The sequence below is a fragment of the Anomaloglossus baeobatrachus genome, chromosome 9 (genome assembly GCF_048569485.1).
Source record: "Anomaloglossus baeobatrachus isolate aAnoBae1 chromosome 9, aAnoBae1.hap1, whole genome shotgun sequence".
In the NCBI taxonomy this organism is placed as follows: Eukaryota; Metazoa; Chordata; class Amphibia; order Anura; family Aromobatidae; genus Anomaloglossus; species Anomaloglossus baeobatrachus.
In genome coordinates, this window is record NC_134361.1 from 222,108,808 (window position 1) to 222,130,122 (window position 21,315).

Here is a 21,315-nt window from a genome sequence, read left to right on the forward strand (position 1 = left end):
CCGGAGGTCCGATAGCTCTTCCCCTTCTGACCAAGTGGCAGCCGAGTCAGGTGGAGGCCAGGACACAGGTCCCGGGGTACTGACCGAAGATGTGACAGTCTCGTCGATTCTGGCCACATCTAGTCAGGGGTTTCAGGCAGCGTTAGAAGCTGACGACAGCCTGAAAGCTCTTAAGGAGCAGGCGGCACAGCCTCCCTCGGACTCGGACCCGGAGCGAGTGGTCTGGGACCAAGGACGGCTGTACCGGGCCACGGTCCAGCAGGGTTCACCGGAGGCGTGGCCCAGGGACCGACAGTTGGTGGTACCCTATCCGTTCCGGACGGAGTTGTTGCGGATCGCACATGAGATTCCGATGGCCGGACACCTAGGGATCGCTAAGACCAAGGCCAGGTTAAACCAGCATTTCTACTGGCCAAAAATGGGGGCCGATGTGGCTGCCTACTGCCGTTCGTGTGAAACCTGTCAGAGAGTGGGGAAGGCGGGGCCACGCCCCAAAGCCCCACTGGTATCTCTGCCAATCATCGATGAGCCTTTCAGGAGGGTGGCTGTGGATCTGGTCGGCCCGCTGGCCATCCCCAGCAGCTCCGGGAAACGCTTCATACTGACGGTAGTGGACTATGCCACCCGGTACCCAGAAGCAGTGGCCTTGTCGTCCATTCGGGCTGACAAGGTGGCCACCGCATTGCTGGAGATTTTCTCCCGAGTGGGTTTTCCCCAGGAAATGCTCACTGACCGGGGGACCCAATTCATGTCCCAGCTGATGGAGGCCCTCTGTAAGCAAGTCCAGGTGCGACATCTGGTGGCCAGCCCGTACCATCCACAGACTAATGGCCTGTGCGAGCGGTTCAATGGCACCTTAAAGCAGATGCTTAAGATGTTGGTCGACTCCCATGGGCGTGACTGGGAGCGGTATCTCCCACACCTGTTATTTGCTTACCGGGAGGTTCCACAGGCCTCAACAGGATTCTCACCGTTTGAGCTCCTGTACGGGCGACGTGTGCGGGGCCCCCTGGCTCTGGTGAAAGAGGCTTGGGAAGGGGATTTGGCCACCCCTGGAGTGTCGGTTATCGAGTATGTCATGCGCTTCCGGGACAAAATGCAGGCCTTGACGCAACTGGTACACGACAATATGGCTCAAGCCCAGGCCGATCAGAAGCGTTGGTACGACCAGAACGCTTGTGAGAGGACCTACCAAGTGGGTCAAAAGGTGTGGGTACTGGTCCCCGTACCACAGGACAAGCTTCAGGCAGCCTGGGAAGGCCCATACCTCGTGTACCAGCAGCTCAACCCTGTAACGTACCTGGTCACCCTGGACCCTGCCCGTGGAAGGCGGAAGCCCTTCCATGTGAACATGATGAAGGCACATCATGAGCGGGAGGCATGTGCGCTCCCCGTGTGCAACCTGCCCGAGGAGGGAGAAGCGGAAACCCTCTTGGATATGCTAGCCCAGGTTAGGGCAGGCGGATCCATTGAGGATGTGGAGGTTGGCCACCAGCTCTTGGAAGACCAACGGTCCCAGCTGTGGGCCACCCTCCTCCCCTTCCGGGGGTTGTTTACCAACCAGCCCGGAAGGACTGACTTGGCTGTCCATCACGTGGACACTGGGGATCATCCCCCGATCCGGCGTTCAGCATATCGGGTCTCCCTGGAGGTGCAGCAACACATGCGCCAGGAGATTGACGAGATGCTGAAGCTGGGGGTGATCCAGGCATCCAACAGCGCTTGGGCCTCGCCTGTAGTCCTCGTCCCTAAGAAGGACCGAACCACTCGGTTCTGCGTGGACTACAGGGGGCTCAATGCGGTCACGGTCGCCGATGCGTACCCAATGCCACGCATCGATGACCTGCTCGATCAGTTGGCCGGGGCTCAGTACCTGACCATCATGGATCTGAGCCGGGGATATTGGCAGATCCCGCTGACTCGCAAGGCCAGGGAACGCTCTGCCTTTATTACCCCATTTGGACTGTACGAGTCCACGGTGATGCCATTCGGGATGAGGAATGCCCCTGCCACTTTCCAGCGGATGGTCAACACCCTGCTCGAGGGACTTGAAGGGTACGCGGCCGCGTACCTGGATGACATTGCCGTCTTCAGTCCCACCTGGGAAGACCACCTAGAGCATCTAGCACAGGTGCTCAGGCGGATCCACCGGGCAGGTTTGACCATCAAGCCGGGAAAGTGTCAGCTGGCCATGAGCGAGGTCCAGTACCTCGGTCACCGGGTAGGTGGGAGAACACTGAAGCCCGAGCCTGAGAAAGTGGAAGCCATCGCATCCTGGCCCACCCCCAGGACCAAGAAGCAGGTGATGTCCTTCTTGGGGACCGCTGGGTACTATAGGAGGTTTGTCCCATGCTATAGTAGCCTGGCAAAGCCCTTGACGGACCTCACCAAGAAGAAGCTGCCCTCTGCAGTCGATTGGACAATGGACTGCGAGACAGCCTTCCGGGCCCTAAAGGACGCCCTGTCCAGCCCGCCCGTGCTACAGGCAGCCGACTTCACGCGGCCGTTTGTAGTACAGACCGACGCCAGTGACTTCGGCCTCGGTGCGGTGCTCAGCCAGGTGGACTCTGCGAGCCAAGAGCACCCGGTCTTGTACCTGAGCAGGAAGCTGTTACCAAGGGAAGTTGCCTATTCCACGATGGAGAAGGAGTGCCTGGCCATAGTGTGGGCCCTGCAGCGTCTGCAACCCTATCTATACGGGCGCCACTTCATCGTGGAGACGGACCACAATCCCCTCAGCTGGTTGCACACCGTCTCTGGGACGAATGGGCGATTGTTGCGATGGAGCCTTGCGCTCCAGCAATACAACTTCACCATTCGCCACAAAAGGGGCCGTGACCACGGTAACGCAGACGGGCTGTCCCGACAAGGAGAGGTCGCGGACGGGCGCACGGGGGAACACCGGAGTGTGCTGCCCCCTAGCGCCCTCAAAAGGGGGGAGGTGTGAGGCAAATCCCGGGATATGAAGATGAATTATGACTCCAGTCATAATCCCTCATCACTCCCTGGCAGTGCCCCCTCCCTTCTTGTTCTCAGTGTTCCACTTACACCTCCATGGCCATGTCCTGTGATATGGAAATGAGGTGGCTTAGGGACAATGGACACAGGATGACTCCCTGCCGTGACCCTGTAGTGGGGGCTGCTAGCTAGTTAGCAAGGCTATGGAAATAGCCAGACAGAACGACTCCAGTAAAAAATGGTTCATATCTCGCAAGCCATATTTCCGATAAATATGGCAACCATAAAAATGGTGTCTCCGCATGCGGACGATGCCGGCACACCCTTTTTATGGGAGCAGGACATTGGGAAATGCCCCAGGCGTGATATCAGCCAATGGGGAACTGGCAGACAGGTCATGAGTCCCCTCGTTCTGTAGCTAAATTCATAACTGTCACAATGAGAGCATTGGCGTCCGCCTACGACGCTCCCAGGCAAAGTTATGGCCCATATTCCATGTTGTGGATTGTCCATAACTCAAGCCAGGGGTGGAGCAGTGCTCCCTGTGAGGTCACGAAGGTAGGAGGGGACCTGGATTTGTCCAGGTTGATAACCCTACTTCGGCCATTTTCCAGTGTTCTTTCGCTGGGGGCACGTGTAGGAAACATCTGTGGGAAGGATCCTAGAAACCTGGCCTACAGCGCCCCCCTGTGGCCAGACGCAACAAGGTAACTGCTGGAACTGTGTATGCCTGTTTGTAACCCATGCTTTGATTGTAACTGTACTCTGACATATGTATATTCTGTAGATTCCCTATTGTATATATTGTAGTTTCTAGTGTGCTTTAGGCTGATTAAATTATATAATTAATCTTGGGCTGTTCTGTTATCTCGATCTTGAATCCCACGTCTGTGTGTTCGGCTAATAGTTACCGTAAATCGGTTGGTGGCAGCGAGTTGTGCCAAGGATTATTGTGGGGAGGCCAGTGAGATTCGGGGAGATTTTATATATTCCGCCCGCGGAGGTCGGGGGAATATATACCTTACTCTCACCGGGGACCCTTCAATAATCGGCATAAGTAGTATAGCGGCCTCCTTGCTTATTGTCGGGCAATTCCATAATTGGCCTGACTATAAGAGGGGCGCTAGAGAGCGCGTCACGTGCTCTGTCTGTCGGTCGGGAGGTATAAAGGAGGGGTGACCCCCCCACTTGTTACCCCCCGATTGTGACGTACTGGTAGCCAGCGCGGGGGATTTCTGAGTGACCCCCCCGGTGGTTTGTGACATATTGGTGGCATAGCGGTGGGATCGAGATAATAGTGTGTGTGAGTGTGAGACCCATACTCCCAGACACTAAAGACTGCCTGCAGCAGCTGTGGCTGCTGGGGTCTTCAGACTAGCTCAACACTAGTGTCAGAGTGCAGATACTGTAAGGTGTGTGGAGGCATCAGGTGTCAGTTCTGTGTCAGTGACCAAAAGTCTGCAAGAATGGCTGATGGCACCAGGAGCAGAGCTATGCAACTGGCCAATGCTAAGGCAGGAGCCGAAGAGAGGGAGGACGGTGCTGTGGACAGCAATGAGGAGGTTGCCCACGAGTCCTCCAGGAGCTCGACGCCAGAAAACCGTTTTGCCGAGGACATTGCACAACCTGGCAATTATGGACAAGATGAGGAGCAGCTCACCCAAGGTTCCTCAACGAGCCAGATGCCAGCCCTCCGCTCTGAAAGGGACAGTGAATCGCCTAGCTCTGCAGCGTGCCGCAGATCACCACGTGCCATTCCACCGAGCCTGGGAGGCTCGGATAGCCTTCTTCAAATGGCTATGGCCCTTCTCCAGGCTGGAGACCAGAAGGGCTACAAGGAACTCCTGGCAGAGCGCAGGGCAGAGCGGCAGGCAGCGCGTGACGCTGAGGCTGCGGAGCGGCACGCAGAGCGTGAGGCTGCGGAGCGAGAGCGGCAGGCAGCGCGTGAAGAGCGAGAGCGAGAGCGACAGGCAGACCGTGACTACCAGCTGCAGCTAGCTCAGCTCCGGCCCTCATCAGCCACATGTGACCTTCGAGACACCAAACTTCCAAAGGTCCGTGTTGAGGACTTCCCAGTGCTGGAGAAGGATGGAGACTTGGACTCTTTCTTGACTGCTTTTGAACGGACTTGCTTGCAGCACCATCTGGACAAGGACCAGTGGGCCAAATACCTGACCCCCCGTTTAAGGGGTAAGGCCCTGGATATCCTTGGGGACTTGCCTGCTGAGGCAGATCAGGGCTACGACACCATCAAGCGGGCCCTGATCCAACAGTACAACCTCACCCCAGAGTCCTACCGCAAGAAGTTCCGGAGCCTACAGAAGGGACCAAAGGACTCCTGGGCTGACCACAGGCGGGCACTTGCCCGAGCTGCCGACCACTGGACCCAAGGCCTGCAACTTTCCACCGGACCGGAGATCCTGGACTTGTTCATCACGGAGAAACTCTTGTGGAACTGCCCTGAGGATCTCCGCCAGTTCATCCGAGACCAGAAGCCAAAGGGGTCCACGGCTACAGCTGCCCTGGCCGATGACTACACCAACAATCGGGCTCCTGAAGCCAGGAGAGCAGCCACCAGCAGCACCTGGAGAGGGGGTAAGATGAACTCTGCGACTGCCCCACCTGCCCCTAGACTGCAGGGGGTGTCCCCCTCAACTCCCCTCTCCAGGCCCGTGGCAGAACCAAGACGGTGCCACCAGTGCAACCTACCTGGACACTTCAAGGCCATGTGCCCTCAGCGTCCCAAGGCCCCGGCTCCGTCCCCGTCCCAAGGGCCGCCCAAGGTGTATTGTGTGGGTGGGGGTGGTGGTAGGTCCCTGGACAGCTTCCAACCTGTCACCGTCGGCCGGTCTGTGACCATAGGACTGCGAGACAGCGCCTCGGAGGTGACTCTGGTGCGGCCTGAGATGGTGTCCCCCCAAGACTTGATCCCTGGAAAAACCCTCGCTGTCTCCGGGATTGGAGGCATTGACCCGGCGCTGCCTGTTGCTGACATTTATGTGGACTGGGGCGCAGGGCGAGGGGTGAGGGAGGTGGGGGTAACTGATCGGATCCCTGCAAACGTGCTACTTGGGACAGATTTGGGGCAGATAACCTCCCAGTTTGGGCCCCCCCCAAGGGCTGAACCTTCAGCCCGTACTGACATGCCTCCGGACAATGTTAATGTGTTATCCATGAATGATGTAAGGGAGGAGGGAGTGAACTCTGATATTTCTGCTTGCATAGACACCATAGACACACACACAGCTGCAGCTGTGACCGGGGAGGGGGTCAGAGAAAGGTGTGACAATGCCTCTACAAGTAACCAGCCTGTGAGCTGGGATCTGCTGCCCTCTGCAGGGATAAGCAGAGAGCAGGGTGCTGCAGGGGGAGGACCAGTGTGTGGGGTGGGGGCTACCACAGCAAATGTGGGGTCCCCAGAGATTTCACAGCGGGGTTCTGTTGCTGCAGGAGGGGAACAGGCAGGTGAGATTGGGGCCGGTCCAGGAGCGGAAGTGCTCCCAGGTAAGATCTCGGTGCATGGTTCCCCCACAACCGGGGTGTCAGGAAGCCAGGTAGGTCTGCCTGAACCGGCGACTTGGTCAGGAACGGAGGAGGAGCAGGCACGACCCACGGTCGCAGCGGCTGTGGCCGCTGTCACCCGCAGTGGGAGTGCTGGAAGCCAAGGGGCCTCCCGGAGGTCCGATAGCTCTTCCCCTTCTGACCAAGTGGCAGCCGAGTCAGGTGGAGGCCAGGACACAGGTCCCGGGGTACTGACCGAAGATGTGACAGTCTCGTCGATTCTGGCCACATCTAGTCAGGGGTTTCAGGCAGCGTTAGAAGCTGACGACAGCCTGAAAGCTCTTAAGGAGCAGGCGGCACAGCCTCCCTCGGACTCGGACCCGGAGCGAGTGGTCTGGGACCAAGGACGGCTGTACCGGGCCACGGTCCAGCAGGGTTCACCGGAGGCGTGGCCCAGGGACCGACAGTTGGTGGTACCCTATCCGTTCCGGACGGAGTTGTTGCGGATCGCACATGAGATTCCGATGGCCGGACACCTAGGGATCGCTAAGACCAAGGCCAGGTTAAACCAGCATTTCTACTGGCCAAAAATGGGGGCCGATGTGGCTGCCTACTGCCGTTCGTGTGAAACCTGTCAGAGAGTGGGGAAGGCGGGGCCACGCCCCAAAGCCCCACTGGTATCTCTGCCAATCATCGATGAGCCTTTCAGGAGGGTGGCTGTGGATCTGGTCGGCCCGCTGGCCATCCCCAGCAGCTCCGGGAAACGCTTCATACTGACGGTAGTGGACTATGCCACCCGGTACCCAGAAGCAGTGGCCTTGTCGTCCATTCGGGCTGACAAGGTGGCCACCGCATTGCTGGAGATTTTCTCCCGAGTGGGTTTTCCCCAGGAAATGCTCACTGACCGGGGGACCCAATTCATGTCCCAGCTGATGGAGGCCCTCTGTAAGCAAGTCCAGGTGCGACATCTGGTGGCCAGCCCGTACCATCCACAGACTAATGGCCTGTGCGAGCGGTTCAATGGCACCTTAAAGCAGATGCTTAAGATGTTGGTCGACTCCCATGGGCGTGACTGGGAGCGGTATCTCCCACACCTGTTATTTGCTTACCGGGAGGTTCCACAGGCCTCAACAGGATTCTCACCGTTTGAGCTCCTGTACGGGCGACGTGTGCGGGGCCCCCTGGCTCTGGTGAAAGAGGCTTGGGAAGGGGATTTGGCCACCCCTGGAGTGTCGGTTATCGAGTATGTCATGCGCTTCCGGGACAAAATGCAGGCCTTGACGCAACTGGTACACGACAATATGGCTCAAGCCCAGGCCGATCAGAAGCGTTGGTACGACCAGAACGCTTGTGAGAGGACCTACCAAGTGGGTCAAAAGGTGTGGGTACTGGTCCCCGTACCACAGGACAAGCTTCAGGCAGCCTGGGAAGGCCCATACCTCGTGTACCAGCAGCTCAACCCTGTAACGTACCTGGTCACCCTGGACCCTGCCCGTGGAAGGCGGAAGCCCTTCCATGTGAACATGATGAAGGCACATCATGAGCGGGAGGCATGTGCGCTCCCCGTGTGCAACCTGCCCGAGGAGGGAGAAGCGGAAACCCTCTTGGATATGCTAGCCCAGGTTAGGGCAGGCGGATCCATTGAGGATGTGGAGGTTGGCCACCAGCTCTTGGAAGACCAACGGTCCCAGCTGTGGGCCACCCTCCTCCCCTTCCGGGGGTTGTTTACCAACCAGCCCGGAAGGACTGACTTGGCTGTCCATCACGTGGACACTGGGGATCATCCCCCGATCCGGCGTTCAGCATATCGGGTCTCCCTGGAGGTGCAGCAACACATGCGCCAGGAGATTGACGAGATGCTGAAGCTGGGGGTGATCCAGGCATCCAACAGCGCTTGGGCCTCGCCTGTAGTCCTCGTCCCTAAGAAGGACCGAACCACTCGGTTCTGCGTGGACTACAGGGGGCTCAATGCGGTCACGGTCGCCGATGCGTACCCAATGCCACGCATCGATGACCTGCTCGATCAGTTGGCCGGGGCTCAGTACCTGACCATCATGGATCTGAGCCGGGGATATTGGCAGATCCCCCTGACTCGCAAGGCCAGGGAACGCTCTGCCTTTATTACCCCATTTGGACTGTACGAGTCCACGGTGATGCCATTCGGGATGAGGAATGCCCCTGCCACTTTCCAGCGGATGGTCAACACCCTGCTCGAGGGACTTGAAGGGTACGCGGCCGCGTACCTGGATGACATTGCCGTCTTCAGTCCCACCTGGGAAGACCACCTAGAGCATCTAGCACAGGTGCTCAGGCGGATCCACCGGGCAGGTTTGACCATCAAGCCGGGAAAGTGTCAGCTGGCCATGAGCGAGGTCCAGTACCTCGGTCACCGGGTAGGTGGGAGAACACTGAAGCCCGAGCCTGAGAAAGTGGAAGCCATCGCATCCTGGCCCACCCCCAGGACCAAGAAGCAGGTGATGTCCTTCTTGGGGACCGCTGGGTACTATAGGAGGTTTGTCCCATGCTATAGTAGCCTGGCAAAGCCCTTGACGGACCTCACCAAGAAGAAGCTGCCCTCTGCAGTCGATTGGACAATGGACTGCGAGACAGCCTTCCGGGCCCTAAAGGACGCCCTGTCCAGCCCGCCCGTGCTACAGGCAGCCGACTTCACGCGGCCGTTTGTAGTACAGACCGACGCCAGTGACTTCGGCCTCGGTGCGGTGCTCAGCCAGGTGGACTCTGCGAGCCAAGAGCACCCGGTCTTGTACCTGAGCAGGAAGCTGTTACCAAGGGAAGTTGCCTATTCCACGATGGAGAAGGAGTGCCTGGCCATAGTGTGGGCCCTGCAGCGTCTGCAACCCTATCTATACGGGCGCCACTTCATCGTGGAGACGGACCACAATCCCCTCAGCTGGTTGCACACCGTCTCTGGGACGAATGGGCGATTGTTGCGATGGAGCCTTGCGCTCCAGCAATACAACTTCACCATTCGCCACAAAAGGGGCCGTGACCACGGTAACGCAGACGGGCTGTCCCGACAAGGAGAGGTCGCGGACGGGCGCACGGGGGAACACCGGAGTGTGCTGCCCCCTAGCGCCCTCAAAAGGGGGGAGGTGTGAGGCAAATCCCGGGATATGAAGATGAATTATGACTCCAGTCATAATCCCTCATCACTCCCTGGCAGTGCCCCCTCCCTTCTTGTTCTCAGTGTTCCACTTACACCTCCATGGCCATGTCCTGTGATATGGAAATGAGGTGGCTTAGGGACAATGGACACAGGATGACTCCCTGCCGTGACCCTGTAGTGGGGGCTGCTAGCTAGTTAGCAAGGCTATGGAAATAGCCAGACAGAACGACTCCAGTAAAAAATGGTTCATATCTCGCAAGCCATATTTCCGATAAATATGGCAACCATAAAAATGGTGTCTCCGCATGCGGACGATGCCGGCACACCCTTTTTATGGGAGCAGGACATTGGGAAATGCCCCAGGCGTGATATCAGCCAATGGGGAACTGGCAGACAGGTCATGAGTCCCCTCGTTCTGTAGCTAAATTCATAACTGTCACAATGAGAGCATTGGCGTCCGCCTACGACGCTCCCAGGCAAAGTTATGGCCCATATTCCATGTTGTGGATTGTCCATAACTCAAGCCAGGGGTGGAGCAGTGCTCCCTCTGAGGTCACGAAGGTAGGAGGGGACCTGGATTTGTCCAGGTTGATAACCCTACTTCGGCCATTTTCCAGTGTTCTTTCGCTGGGGGCACGTGTAGGAAACATCTGTGGGAAGGATCCTAGAAACCTGGCCTACAGCGCCCCCCTGTGGCCAGACGCAACAAGGTAACTGCTGGAACTGTGTATGCCTGTTTGTAACCCATGCTTTGATTGTAACTGTACTCTGACATATGTATATTCTGTAGATTCCCTATTGTATATATTGTAGTTCTAGTGTGCTTTAGGCTGATTAAATTATATAATTAATCTTGGGCTGTTCTGTTATCTCGATCTTGAATCCCACGTCTGTGTGTTCGGCTAATAGTTACCGTAAATCGGTTGGTGGCAGCGAGTTGTGCCAAGGATTATTGTGGGGAGGCCAGTGAGATTCAGGGAGGTTTTATATATTCCGCCCGCGGAGGTCGGGGGAATATATACCTTACTCTCACCGGGGACCCTTCAATAATCGGCATAAGTAGTATAGCGGCCTCCTTGCTTATTGTCGGGCAATTCCATAATTGGCCTGACTATAAGAGGGGCGCTAGAGAGCGCGTCACGTGCTCTGTCTGTCGGTCGGGAGGTATAAAGGAGGGGTGACCCCCCCACTTGTTACCCCCCGATTGTGACGTACTGGTAGCCAGCGCGGGGGATTTGAGTGACCCCCCCCGGTGGTTTGTGACAGTCTCACACTCACACACACTATTATCTCGATCCCACCGCTATGCCCCCAATATGTCACAAACCACCGGGGGGGTCACTCAGAAATCCCCCGCGCTGGCTACCAGTACGTCACGATCGGGGGGTAACAAGCAGGAGTCACCCCTCCTTTATACCTCCCGACCGACAGAGCACGTGATGCGCTCTCTAGCGCCCCCCTTATAGTCAGGCCAATTATGGAATTGCCCGACAATAAGCAAGGAGGCCGCTATACTACTTATGCCGATTATTGAAGGGTCCCCGGTGAGAGTAGGGTATATATTCCCCCGACCTCCGCGGGCGGAATATATAAAATCTCCCCGAATCTCACTGGCCTCCCCACAATAATCCTTGGCACAAACTCGCTGCCACCAACCGCTTCACGGTAACTATTAGCCGAACACACAGACGTGGGATTCAAGATCGAGATAACAGAACAGCCCAAGATTAATTATATAATTTAATCAGCCTAAAGCACACTAGAACTACAATATATACAATAGGGAATCTACAGAATATACATATGTCAGAGTACAGTTACAGATAAAGCATGGTTTACAACAGGTATGCAATTCAATCAGTTACCTTGTGCGTCTGGCCACAGGGGGGCGCTGTAGACCAGGTTTCTAGGAACTCCCACAGATGTTTCCTGCACGTGACCCCCAGCGAAAGAACACTGGAAAATGGCCGAAGTAGGGTTATCAACCTGGGCAATTCCAGGTCCCCTCCTACCTTCGTGACCTCAGAGGGAGCACTGCTCCACCCCTGGCTGGAGTTATGGACAAAATCCACAACATGGAATATGGCCATAACTTGGCCTGGGAGCGTCGTAGGCGGACGCCAATGCTCTCATTGTGACAGTTATGAATTTAGCTACAGAATGAGAGGTTTCATGACTTGTCTACTAGTTCCACATTGGCTGATATCACGCCTGGGGTATTTCCCAAGCTCCCGCTCCCATAAAAAAGGTGTGCCAGCATCGTCCGCATGCGAAAACACCATTTTTATGGTTGCCGTATTTATCGGAAATATGGCTTGCGAGATATGAACCATTTTTTACTGGAGTCGTTCTGTCTGGCTAGTTCCAGAGCCTTATAATGAGATACAACTCTTGTTACAGGGTGACGGCAGGGAGTCATCCTGTGTCCTTTGTTCCCACATCACCTAATTTCCATATCACAGGAGATGGCCATGGGATGGGTTGCTAAACAAGTTGTGTGAAGGAAAGGGGGGGTGACACCAGGAGAGGGCTTCCTGACATAACTTGAATATCATGATTTATCGTCATATCTCCGGATTTACCTCACAGTGACGCCATAGTGAACGATCTTATCGTGTCCATCAATAAAATGTTGGATATTTCTCCCCCAGCTCCTCCAGTGGAGGAGTCGGCTTCACAGCAGGAGAAATTCCATTTCAGATTTCCCAAGCGGAAATTAAGTTCTTTTCTGGACCATTCTGACTTTAGAGAGTCAGTCCAGAAACACCACGCTTATCCAGATAAGCGTTTCTCCAAACGGCTTAAGGATACACGTTATCCCTTTCCTCCTGACGTGGTCAAGAGCTGGACCCAGTGTCCCAAGGTGGATCCCCCAATCTCCAGGCTTGCGGCTAGATCCATAGTTGCAGTGGAGGATGGGGCTGCACTTAAAGATGCCACTGACAGACAGATGGAGCTCTGGTTGAAATCCATCTATGAGGCTATCGGCGCGTCGTTTGCTCCTGCATTCGCAGCCGTATGGGCACTCCAAGCTATTTCAGCTGGTCTTGCACAGATTGACACGGTCACACGTACATCTGTTCCGCAGGTGGCATCCTTAACCTCTCAAATGTCTGCATTTGCGTCTTACGCGATTAATGCTGTCCTAGACTCTATGAGCCGTACGTCAGTGGCATCTGCCAACTCCGTGGTTTTACGCAGAGCCTTGTGGTTAAGGGAATGGAAAGCAGATTCTGCTTCCAAAAAATGTTTAACCAGTTTGCCATTTTCGGGTGACCGGCTGTTTGGTGAGCGCTTGGATGAAATCATTAAACAGTCCAAGGGTAAGGATTCATCCTTACCTCAGCCCAGACAAAACAAACCCCAACAGAGGACGGGACAGTCGGGGTTTCGGTCCTTTCGAGGTTCGGGCAGGTCCCAATTCTCCTCGTCCAAAAGGACTCAAAAGGATCAGAGGAGTTCAGATTCTTGGCGGGCTCAGTCACGCCCAAAAAAGACAGCCGGAAGACCTGCTACCAAGGCGGCTTCCTCATGACTTCCGGCCTCCTCCCTCCGCATCCTCGGTCGGTGGCAGGCTCTCCCGCTTTGGCGACATTTGGCTGCCACAGGTCCAAGACCGTTGGGTGCGAGACATTCTGTCTCACGGGTACAGGATAGAGTTCAGTTCTCGTCCTCCAACTCGATTCTTCAGAACGTCTCCGCCTCCCGACCGAGCCGATGCTCTCCTACAGGCGGTGTGCACTCTAAAGGCGGAAGGAGTGGTGATCCCTGTTCCTCTTCAAGAGCAAGGTCACGGTTTTTACTCCAATTTGTTTGTGGTGCCAAAAAAGGACGGGTCTTTCCGTCCCGTTCTGGACCTAAAACTTCTCAACAACCACGTGAGAACCAGACTGTTCCGGATGGAATCCCTCCGATCCGTCATCGCCGCAATGTCTCAAGGAGATTTCCTAGCATCGATAGACATCAAGGATGCTTATCTCCACGTACCGATTGCTCCAGAGCATCAGCGTTTTCTACGCTTCGTTATAGGAGACGAACACCTTCAGTTCGTAGCCCTGCCTTTTGGTCTGGCGACAGCCCCACGGGTCTTCACCAAAGTCATGGCAGCTGTAGTTGCAGTCCTACACTCTCAGGGACACTCCGTGATCCCTTACTTAGACGATCTGCTGGTCAAGGCGCCTTCTCAAGAGGCATGCCAACACAGCCTGAACGTGGCGCTGGAGACCCTCCAGGGTTTCGGGTGGATCATCAACTTTTCCAAGTCGAATCTAACCCCGACCCAGTCGATAACATATCTTGGCATGGAGTTTCATACTCTCTCAGCGATAGTGAAGCTTCCGCTTGTCAAATAGCGTTCATTGCAGACAGGGGTGCAATCTCTCCTTCAAGGCCAGTCACACCCCTTGAGACGCCTCATGCACTTCCTAGGGAAGATGGTGGCAGCAATAGAGGCAGTCCCTTTCGCGCAGTTTCATCTGCGTCCACTACAATGGGACATTCTCCGCCAATGGGACGGGAGGTCGAAGTCCCTCGACAGCAACGTCTCTCTCTCTCAGGCGGCCAAGGATTCTCTTCGATGGTGGCTGCTTCCCACCTCATTGTCGAAAGGGAAATCCTTCCTACCCCCATCCTGGGCGGTAGTGACGACAGATGCGAGTCTGTCAGGGTGGGGAGCGGTCTTTCTCCACCACAGGGCTCAAGGTACGTGGACTCAGCAAGAGTCCACTCTTCAGATCAACGTTCTGGAGATCAGAGCAGTGTATCTTGCCCTATTAGCCTTCCAGCAGTGGCTGGAAGGCAAGCAGATCCGTATTCAGTCGGACAACTCCACAGCGGTGGCATACATCAACCACCAAGGAGGAACTCGCAGTCGGCAAGCCTTCCAGGAAGTCCGGCGGATTCTGATGTGGGTGGAAGCCACGGCCTCCACCATATCCGCAGTTCACATCCCAGGCGTGGACAACTGGGAAGCAGACTTCCTCAGTCGCCAGGGTATGGACTCAGGGGAATGGTCTCTTCACCCGGACGTGTTTCAAGAGATCTGTCGCCGCTGGGGGATGCCGGACGTCGACCTAATGGCGTCCCGGCACAACAACAAGGTCCCAGTTTTCATGGCACGGTCTCACGATCACCGAGCTCTGGCGGCAGACGCCTTAGTTCAAGATTGGTCGCAGTTCCGGCTTCCTTATATGTTTCCACCTCTGGCTCTGTTGCCCAGAGTGCTGCGCAAGATCAGGTCCGACCGCCGCCGCGCCATCCTCGTCGCTCCAGACTGGCCAAGGAGGTCGTGGTACCCGGATCTGTGGCACCTCGCGGTAGGCCAACCGTGGGCACTACCAGACCGACCAGACTTGCTGTCTCAAGGGACGTTTTTCCATCAGAATTCTGCGGCCCTGAACCTGACTGTGTGGCCATTGAGTCCTGGACCCTAGCGGGTTCAGGATTGTCTCAAGAGGTCATTGCCACCATGAGACAGGCCAGAGAACCTACCTCCACCAAGATATACCACAGGACGTGGAAAATATTCTTGTCTTGGTGCTCTGCTCAGGGAGTCTCTCCCTGGCCATTTAGTTTGCCTACTTTTCTTCCTTCCTGCAATCCGGGTTGGAAAAAGGTTTGTCGCTCGGCTCCCTCAAGGGGCAAGTCTCAGCGCTATCTGTATTTTTTCAGAAGCGCCTAGCACGACTTCCTCAGGGACGCACGTTCCTGCAGGGGGTCCGTCATATCGTCCCTCCTTACAAGCGGCTGTTAGAGCCCTGGGATCGGAACAGGGTTCTAATTGTTCTTCAGAAGCCGCCCTTCGAGCCTATGAGGGATGTTTCCCTTTCTCGCCTTTCACAGAAAGTGGCCTTTCTAGTAGCGGTCACGTCTCTCCGGAGAGTGTCCGAGCTAGCAGCGCGGTCATGCAAATCTCCCTTCCTGGTGATTCACCAGGACAAGGTGGTTTTGCGCCCTATTCCGGAGTTTCTCCCTAAGGTGGTATCCCCGTTTCATCTTAATCAGGATATCTCCTTGCCTTCCTTGTGCCCTCATCCAGTTCATCAATGTGAAAAGGATTTGCATTTGTTGGATCTTGTGAGAGCGCTCAGGATCTACATTTCCCGCACGGCGCCCCTGCGCCGCTCGGATGCACTCTTTGTCCTTGTCGCTGGTCAGCGTAAAGGGTCACAAGCTTCCAAAGCCACCCTGGCTCGGTGGATCTAGGAACCAATTCTTGAAGCCTACCGTTCTGCTGGGCTTCCGGTTCCCTCAGGGCTGAAGGCCCATTCTACCAGAGCCGTGGGTGCGTCCTGGGCATTACGACACCAGGCTACGGCTCAGCAGGTGTGCCAGGCAGCTACCTGGTCGAGTCTGCACACTTTTACCAAACACTATCAAGTGCATACCTACGCTTCGGCGGACGCCAGCCTAGGTAGACAAGTCCTTCAGGCGGCGACGGCCCACCTGTAGGGTAGGGCTGTTTTTACGGTCCTATCACGAGGGGTTATTATACCCACCCAGGGACTGCTTTTGGACGTTTCAATTGTCTGGGTCTCCCAATGGAGCGACAAAGAAGAAGGGAATTTTGTTACTTACCGTAAATTCCTTTTCTTCTAGCTCCTATTGGGAGACCCAGCACCCGCCCTGTTTCCTTCGGGATTTTTGTTTCGGGTACACATGTTGTTCATGTTGAACGGTTTTCAGTTCTCCGATGTTACTTCGGAGTTAATTTGTTTAAACCAGTTATTGGCTTTCCTCCTTCTTGCTTTGGCACTAAAACTGGTGAGCCAGTGATCCCACTGGGGGTGTATAGCCAGAAGGGGAGGGGCCTTACACTTTTTAGTGTAATGCTTTGTGTGGCCTCCGGAGGCAGTAGCTATACACCCAATCGTCTGGGTCTCCCAATAGGAGCTAGAAGAAAAGGAATTTACGGTAAGTAACAAAATTCCCTTCTTTCCATAATTTTATGATTAGCGGGGGACTCGGTGAACTTCAGCCATCGCTGTGTCGGGAGCTGCAGCACACATCCATTCAAGTCACTGGGCCTGGCTACCTGCACAGTTAGGTGGCCGGGGCGCCCTTAAAGGGGTTGTCCACTACTTTTACATTGAAGGCCTACCCTGATCAGCCGGGGTCCGGCACCCCCAATGTGGAAACGTTTCGTCTGTACGTTTTCAGCCCCTGGTCGTAACCAAGGATGTTCCCATTCAGTGACAGCAAGCACAGAGGTTCTGAATGATAAGAAACCGGAACAGAAAAGTGCAAATGATTATTTTTTTATTTTTTTTACTTTTTGAACATTGTTTTTTTTATTTTTTTTTCCAGATGAAGAAAGGCAATACCATGCAGCAGTTTCTGCAGAAAGCGCTGGAGATCCTACGGAAAGACTTCAGCGAGCTCCGGTGAGCACAGCGCGGGGTCTGCAGCCTGAGGCTCCCCAAAACTACAACTCCCATCATGCCTCACCAGCCTGCGGCACTCAGGGCATGCTGGGATTTGTAGTCTCAGTGGTTGGAGGCCATTAGTAACACTGGGCTCTTGTCTGGTGAATGTCACAGGTCGGCCGGAGTGGAGCAGCTCATGTACATAAAGGAGGATCTGATCATCCCTCACGTGAGTGTGTGCAGCATGGCCGCGGCGCGCCGCTCTGCGCATGCTGAGGCCACAGACGTTCAGCGCTGCCTGCGCCAGCTCCGCTCATCGCTCTCTTCTCTTCTATCCTCCAGCACCACAGCTTCTATGATTTCATTGTGACCAAAGCGAGAGGAAAAAGCGGTAAGTGATGAGCTATATTCTGTAAATATCACCCACTGCTGAGCGCAGCAGCGTGCATGTCACAGGAGAGGCGGCAGACTGCAGAGCACAGCAGCGTGCATGTCACAGGAGAGGAGGCAGACAGCTGAGCGCAGCAGCGTGCATGTCACAGGAGGGGCGGCAGACTGCTGAGCGCAGCAGCGTGCATGTCACAGGAGAGGAGGCAGACAGCTGAGCGCAGCAGCGTGCATGTCACCGGAGAGGAGGCAGACAGCTGAGCGCAGCAACGTGCATGTCACAGGAGGGGCGGCAGACTGCTGAGCGCAGCAGCGTGCATGTCACAGGAGGGGAGGCAGACAGCTGAGCGCAGCAGCGTGCATGTCACAGGAGGGGAGGCAGACAGCTGAGCGCAGCAGCGTGCATGTCACAGGAGAGGAGGCAGACAGCTGAGCGCAGCAGCGTGCATGTCACAGGAGGGGAGGCAGACAGCTGAGCGCAGCAACGTGCATGTCACAGGAGGGGCGGCAGACTGCTGAGCGCAGCAGCGTGCATGTCACAGGAGGGGAGGCAGACAGCTGAGCGCAGCAGCGTGCATGTCACAGGAGGGGAGGCAGACAGCTGAGCGCAGCAGCGTGCATGTCACAGGAGGGGAGGCAGACAGCTGAGCGCAGCAGCGTGCATGTCACAGGAGAGGAGGCAGACTGCTGAGCGCAGCAGCGTGCATGTCACAGGAGAGGAGGCAGACAGCTGAGCGCAGCAGCGTGCATGTCACAGGAGGGGCGGCAGACAGCTGAGCGCAGCAGCGTGCATGTCACAGGAGGGGCGGCAGACTGCTGAGCGCAGCAGCATGCATGTCACAGGAGGGGAGGCAGACAGCTGAGCGAGCAGCGTGCATGTCACAGGAGAGGAGGCAGACAGCTGAGCGCAGCAGCGTGCATGTCACAGGAGAGGCGGCAGACAGCTGAGCGCAGCAGCATGCATGTCACAGGAGAGGCGGCAGACAGCAGAGCGCAGCAGCGTGCATGTCACAGGAGAGGAGGCAGACAGCTGAGCGAGCAGCGTGCATGTCACAGGAGAGGAGGCAGACAGCTGAGCGCAGCAGCGTGCATGTCACAGGAGAGGAGGCAGACAGCTGAGCGAGCAGCGTGCATGTCACAGGAGAGGAGGCAGACAGCTGAGCGAGCAGCGTGCATGTCACAGGAGAGGCGGCAGACAGCAGAGCGCAGCAGCGTGCATGTCACAGGAGAGGAGGCAGACAGCTGAGCACAGCAGCGTGCATGTCACAGGAGAGGAGGCAGACAGCTGAGCGAGCAGCGTGCATGTCACAGGAGGGGAGGCAGACTGCTGAGCGCAGCAGCGTGCATGTCACAGGAGGGGCGGCAGACTGCTGAGCGAGCAGCGTGCATGTCACAGGAGGGGAGGCAGACAGCTGAGCGAGCAGCGTGCATGTCACAGGAGAGGAGGCAGACTGCTGAGCGCAGCAGCGTGCATGTCACAGGAGCGGAGGCAGACAGCTGAGCGAGCAGCGTGCATGTCACAGGAGAGGAGGCAGACTGCTGAGCGCAGCAGCGTGCATGTCACAGGAGGGGCGGCAGACTGCTGAGCGCAGCAGCGTGCATGTCACAGGAGAGGAGGCAGACTGCTGAGCGCAGCAGCGTGCATGTCACAGGAGGGGCGGCAGACTGCTGAGCGCAGCAGCGTGCATGTCACAGGAGAGGAGGCAGACTGCTGAGCGAGCAGCGTGCATGTCACAGGAGAGGAGGCAGACTGCTGAGCGCAGCAGCGTGCATGTCACAGGAGGGGCGGCAGACTGCTGAGCGCAGCAGCGTGCATGTCACAGGAGAGGCGGCAGACTGCTGAGCGCAGCAGCGTGCATGTCACAGGAGGGGAGGCAGACAGCTGAGCGAGCAGCGTGCATGTCACAGGAGAGGAGGCAGACTGCTGAGCGAGCAGCGTGTATGTCACAGGAGAGGAGGCAGACAGCTGAGCGAGCAGCGTGCATGTCACAGGAGAGGAGGCAGACTGCTGAGCGCAGCAGCGTGCATGTCACAGGAGGGGCGGCAGACTGCTGAGCGCAGCAGCGTGCATGTCACAGGAGGGGCGGCAGACTGCTGAGCGCAGCAGCGTGCATGTCACAGGCGGTGTGTGAGCGAGGCACAGGAGAGGCGGTGGATTGCGCTGCGCAGCACCGTTCATGTCCACATATAATGTATTTCCGTGCTTTCCCAGGGCCCCTGTTTAACTTCGATGTGCATGAAGATGTCCGGCTGCTGAGCGACGCCACCGTGGAGAAGGACGAGGTGAGATCTCTTATATCGGATCGCAGTGCACCCCACTTCTGTACCGGATCGCAGTGCACCCCACTTCTGTACCGGATCGCAGTGCACCCCACTTCTGTAGCCGGATCGCAGTGCACCCCACTTCTGTACCGGATCGCAGTGCACCCCACTTCTGTACCGGATCGCAGTGCACCCCACTTCTGTACCGGATCGCAGTGCACCCCACTTCTGTAGCCGGATCGCAGTGCACCCCACTTCTGTACCGGATCGCAGTGCACCCCACTTCTGTACCGGATCGCAGTGCACCCCACTTCTGTACCGGATCGCAGTGCACCCCACTTCTGTACCGGATCGCAGTGCACCCCACTTCTGTAGCCGGATCGCAGTGCACCCCACTTCTGTACCGGATCACAGTGCACCCCACTTCTGTAGCCGGATCGCAGTGCACCCCACTTCTGTACCGGATCACAGTGCACCCCACTTCTGTAGCCGGATCACAGTGCACCCCACTTCTGTAGCCGGATCGCAGTGCACCCCACTTCTGTAGCCGGATCGCAGTGCACCCCACTTCTGTAGCCGGATCGCAGTGCACCCCACTTCTGTAGCCGGATCGCAGTGCACCCCACTTCTGTAGCCGGATCGCAGTGCACCCCACTTCTGTAGCCGGATCGCAGTGCACCCCACTTCTGTAGCCGGATCGCAGTGCACCCCACTTCTGTATCCGGAGCGCTGAATTTCTGGGGCTCGTGTGACCGATCCCCGTCTTGTCTCCCCTCAGTCTCACGCTGGGAAAGTCGTCCTCCGCAGCTGGTACGAGAAAAACAAACACATCTTCCCAGCAAGCAGGTGGGAGCCGTACGACCCGGAGAAGAAGTGGGACAAGTACACGGTGAGTGCAGGGGACGCGGCACATTGCTGTCAGTGAACGGAAACAGATTACATGTAGAGACCAAAGGGTCGGCCGGACATGAGCAGAATGTCTTTCTATTCAGTGACCGCAAGCAGAGGGCCTGGATTTCTGGCACGTGGCTACTCATTCTTCTCTTTTCCCCTCCCACAGATCCGGTGATCTCTCCGGGGGATCCCTCCTCGTCTACGGAGCGTCCTGATGGGACAGAAGTGTCGTCATGTTCTGTCGTCATCTTGTATATATTATTACTACTGTGCTGTATTTTATATGTATGTGCGGAGCAAAGAATAAATCCAGTGCTGCGCTCTCCCCCCGCGTCCTGTCCTCACTGCCCGATCACTGCCGGTGACTGCTCCAGCAGAATAGTGAGTGCAGCTCTGGAGGATAATACAGGATCAGTAATGTATGTACACAGTGACTGCTCCAGCAGAATAGTGAGTGCAGCTCTGGAGTATAATACAAGAGGTAACTCAGGATCAGTAATGTATGTACACAGTGACTGCACCAGCAGAATAGTGAGTTCAGCTCTGGAGTATAATACAGGGGGTAACTCAGGATCAGTAATGTAATGTATGTACACAGTGACTGTCCCAGCAGAATAGTGAGTGCAGCTCTGGAGTATAATACAGGAGGTAACTCAGGATCAGTAATGTAATGTATGTACACAGTGACTGCACCAGCAGAATAGTGAATGCAGCTCTGGAGTATAATACAGGAGGTAACTCAGGATCAGTAATGTAATGTATGTACACAGTGACTGCAGCAGCAGAATAGTGAGTGCAGCTCTGGAGGATAATACAGGATGT

The 21,315-nt window shown here is 56.2% G+C and overlaps 1 protein-coding gene across 1 annotated transcript in view; it reads left to right on the top strand.

Annotated features, from left to right (window-relative positions):
- The window catches only part of FAM50A (family with sequence similarity 50 member A), a 39,915-nt gene extending 19,097 nt beyond the window's left edge, over window positions 1–20,818 (top strand). The window contains exons 8-13 of the mRNA XM_075324608.1: window positions 16,892–16,968; window positions 17,125–17,179; window positions 17,293–17,341; window positions 19,550–19,620; window positions 20,378–20,488; window positions 20,660–20,818. Coding sequence (XP_075180723.1) covers window positions 16,892–16,968; window positions 17,125–17,179; window positions 17,293–17,341; window positions 19,550–19,620; window positions 20,378–20,488; window positions 20,660–20,668 — 372 coding nt within the window. The 3' untranslated portion in view covers window positions 20,669–20,818. The remainder of the gene's footprint in view (window positions 1–16,891; window positions 16,969–17,124; window positions 17,180–17,292; window positions 17,342–19,549; window positions 19,621–20,377; window positions 20,489–20,659) is intronic.
- Window positions 20,819–21,315: the final 497 nt, after the last annotated feature.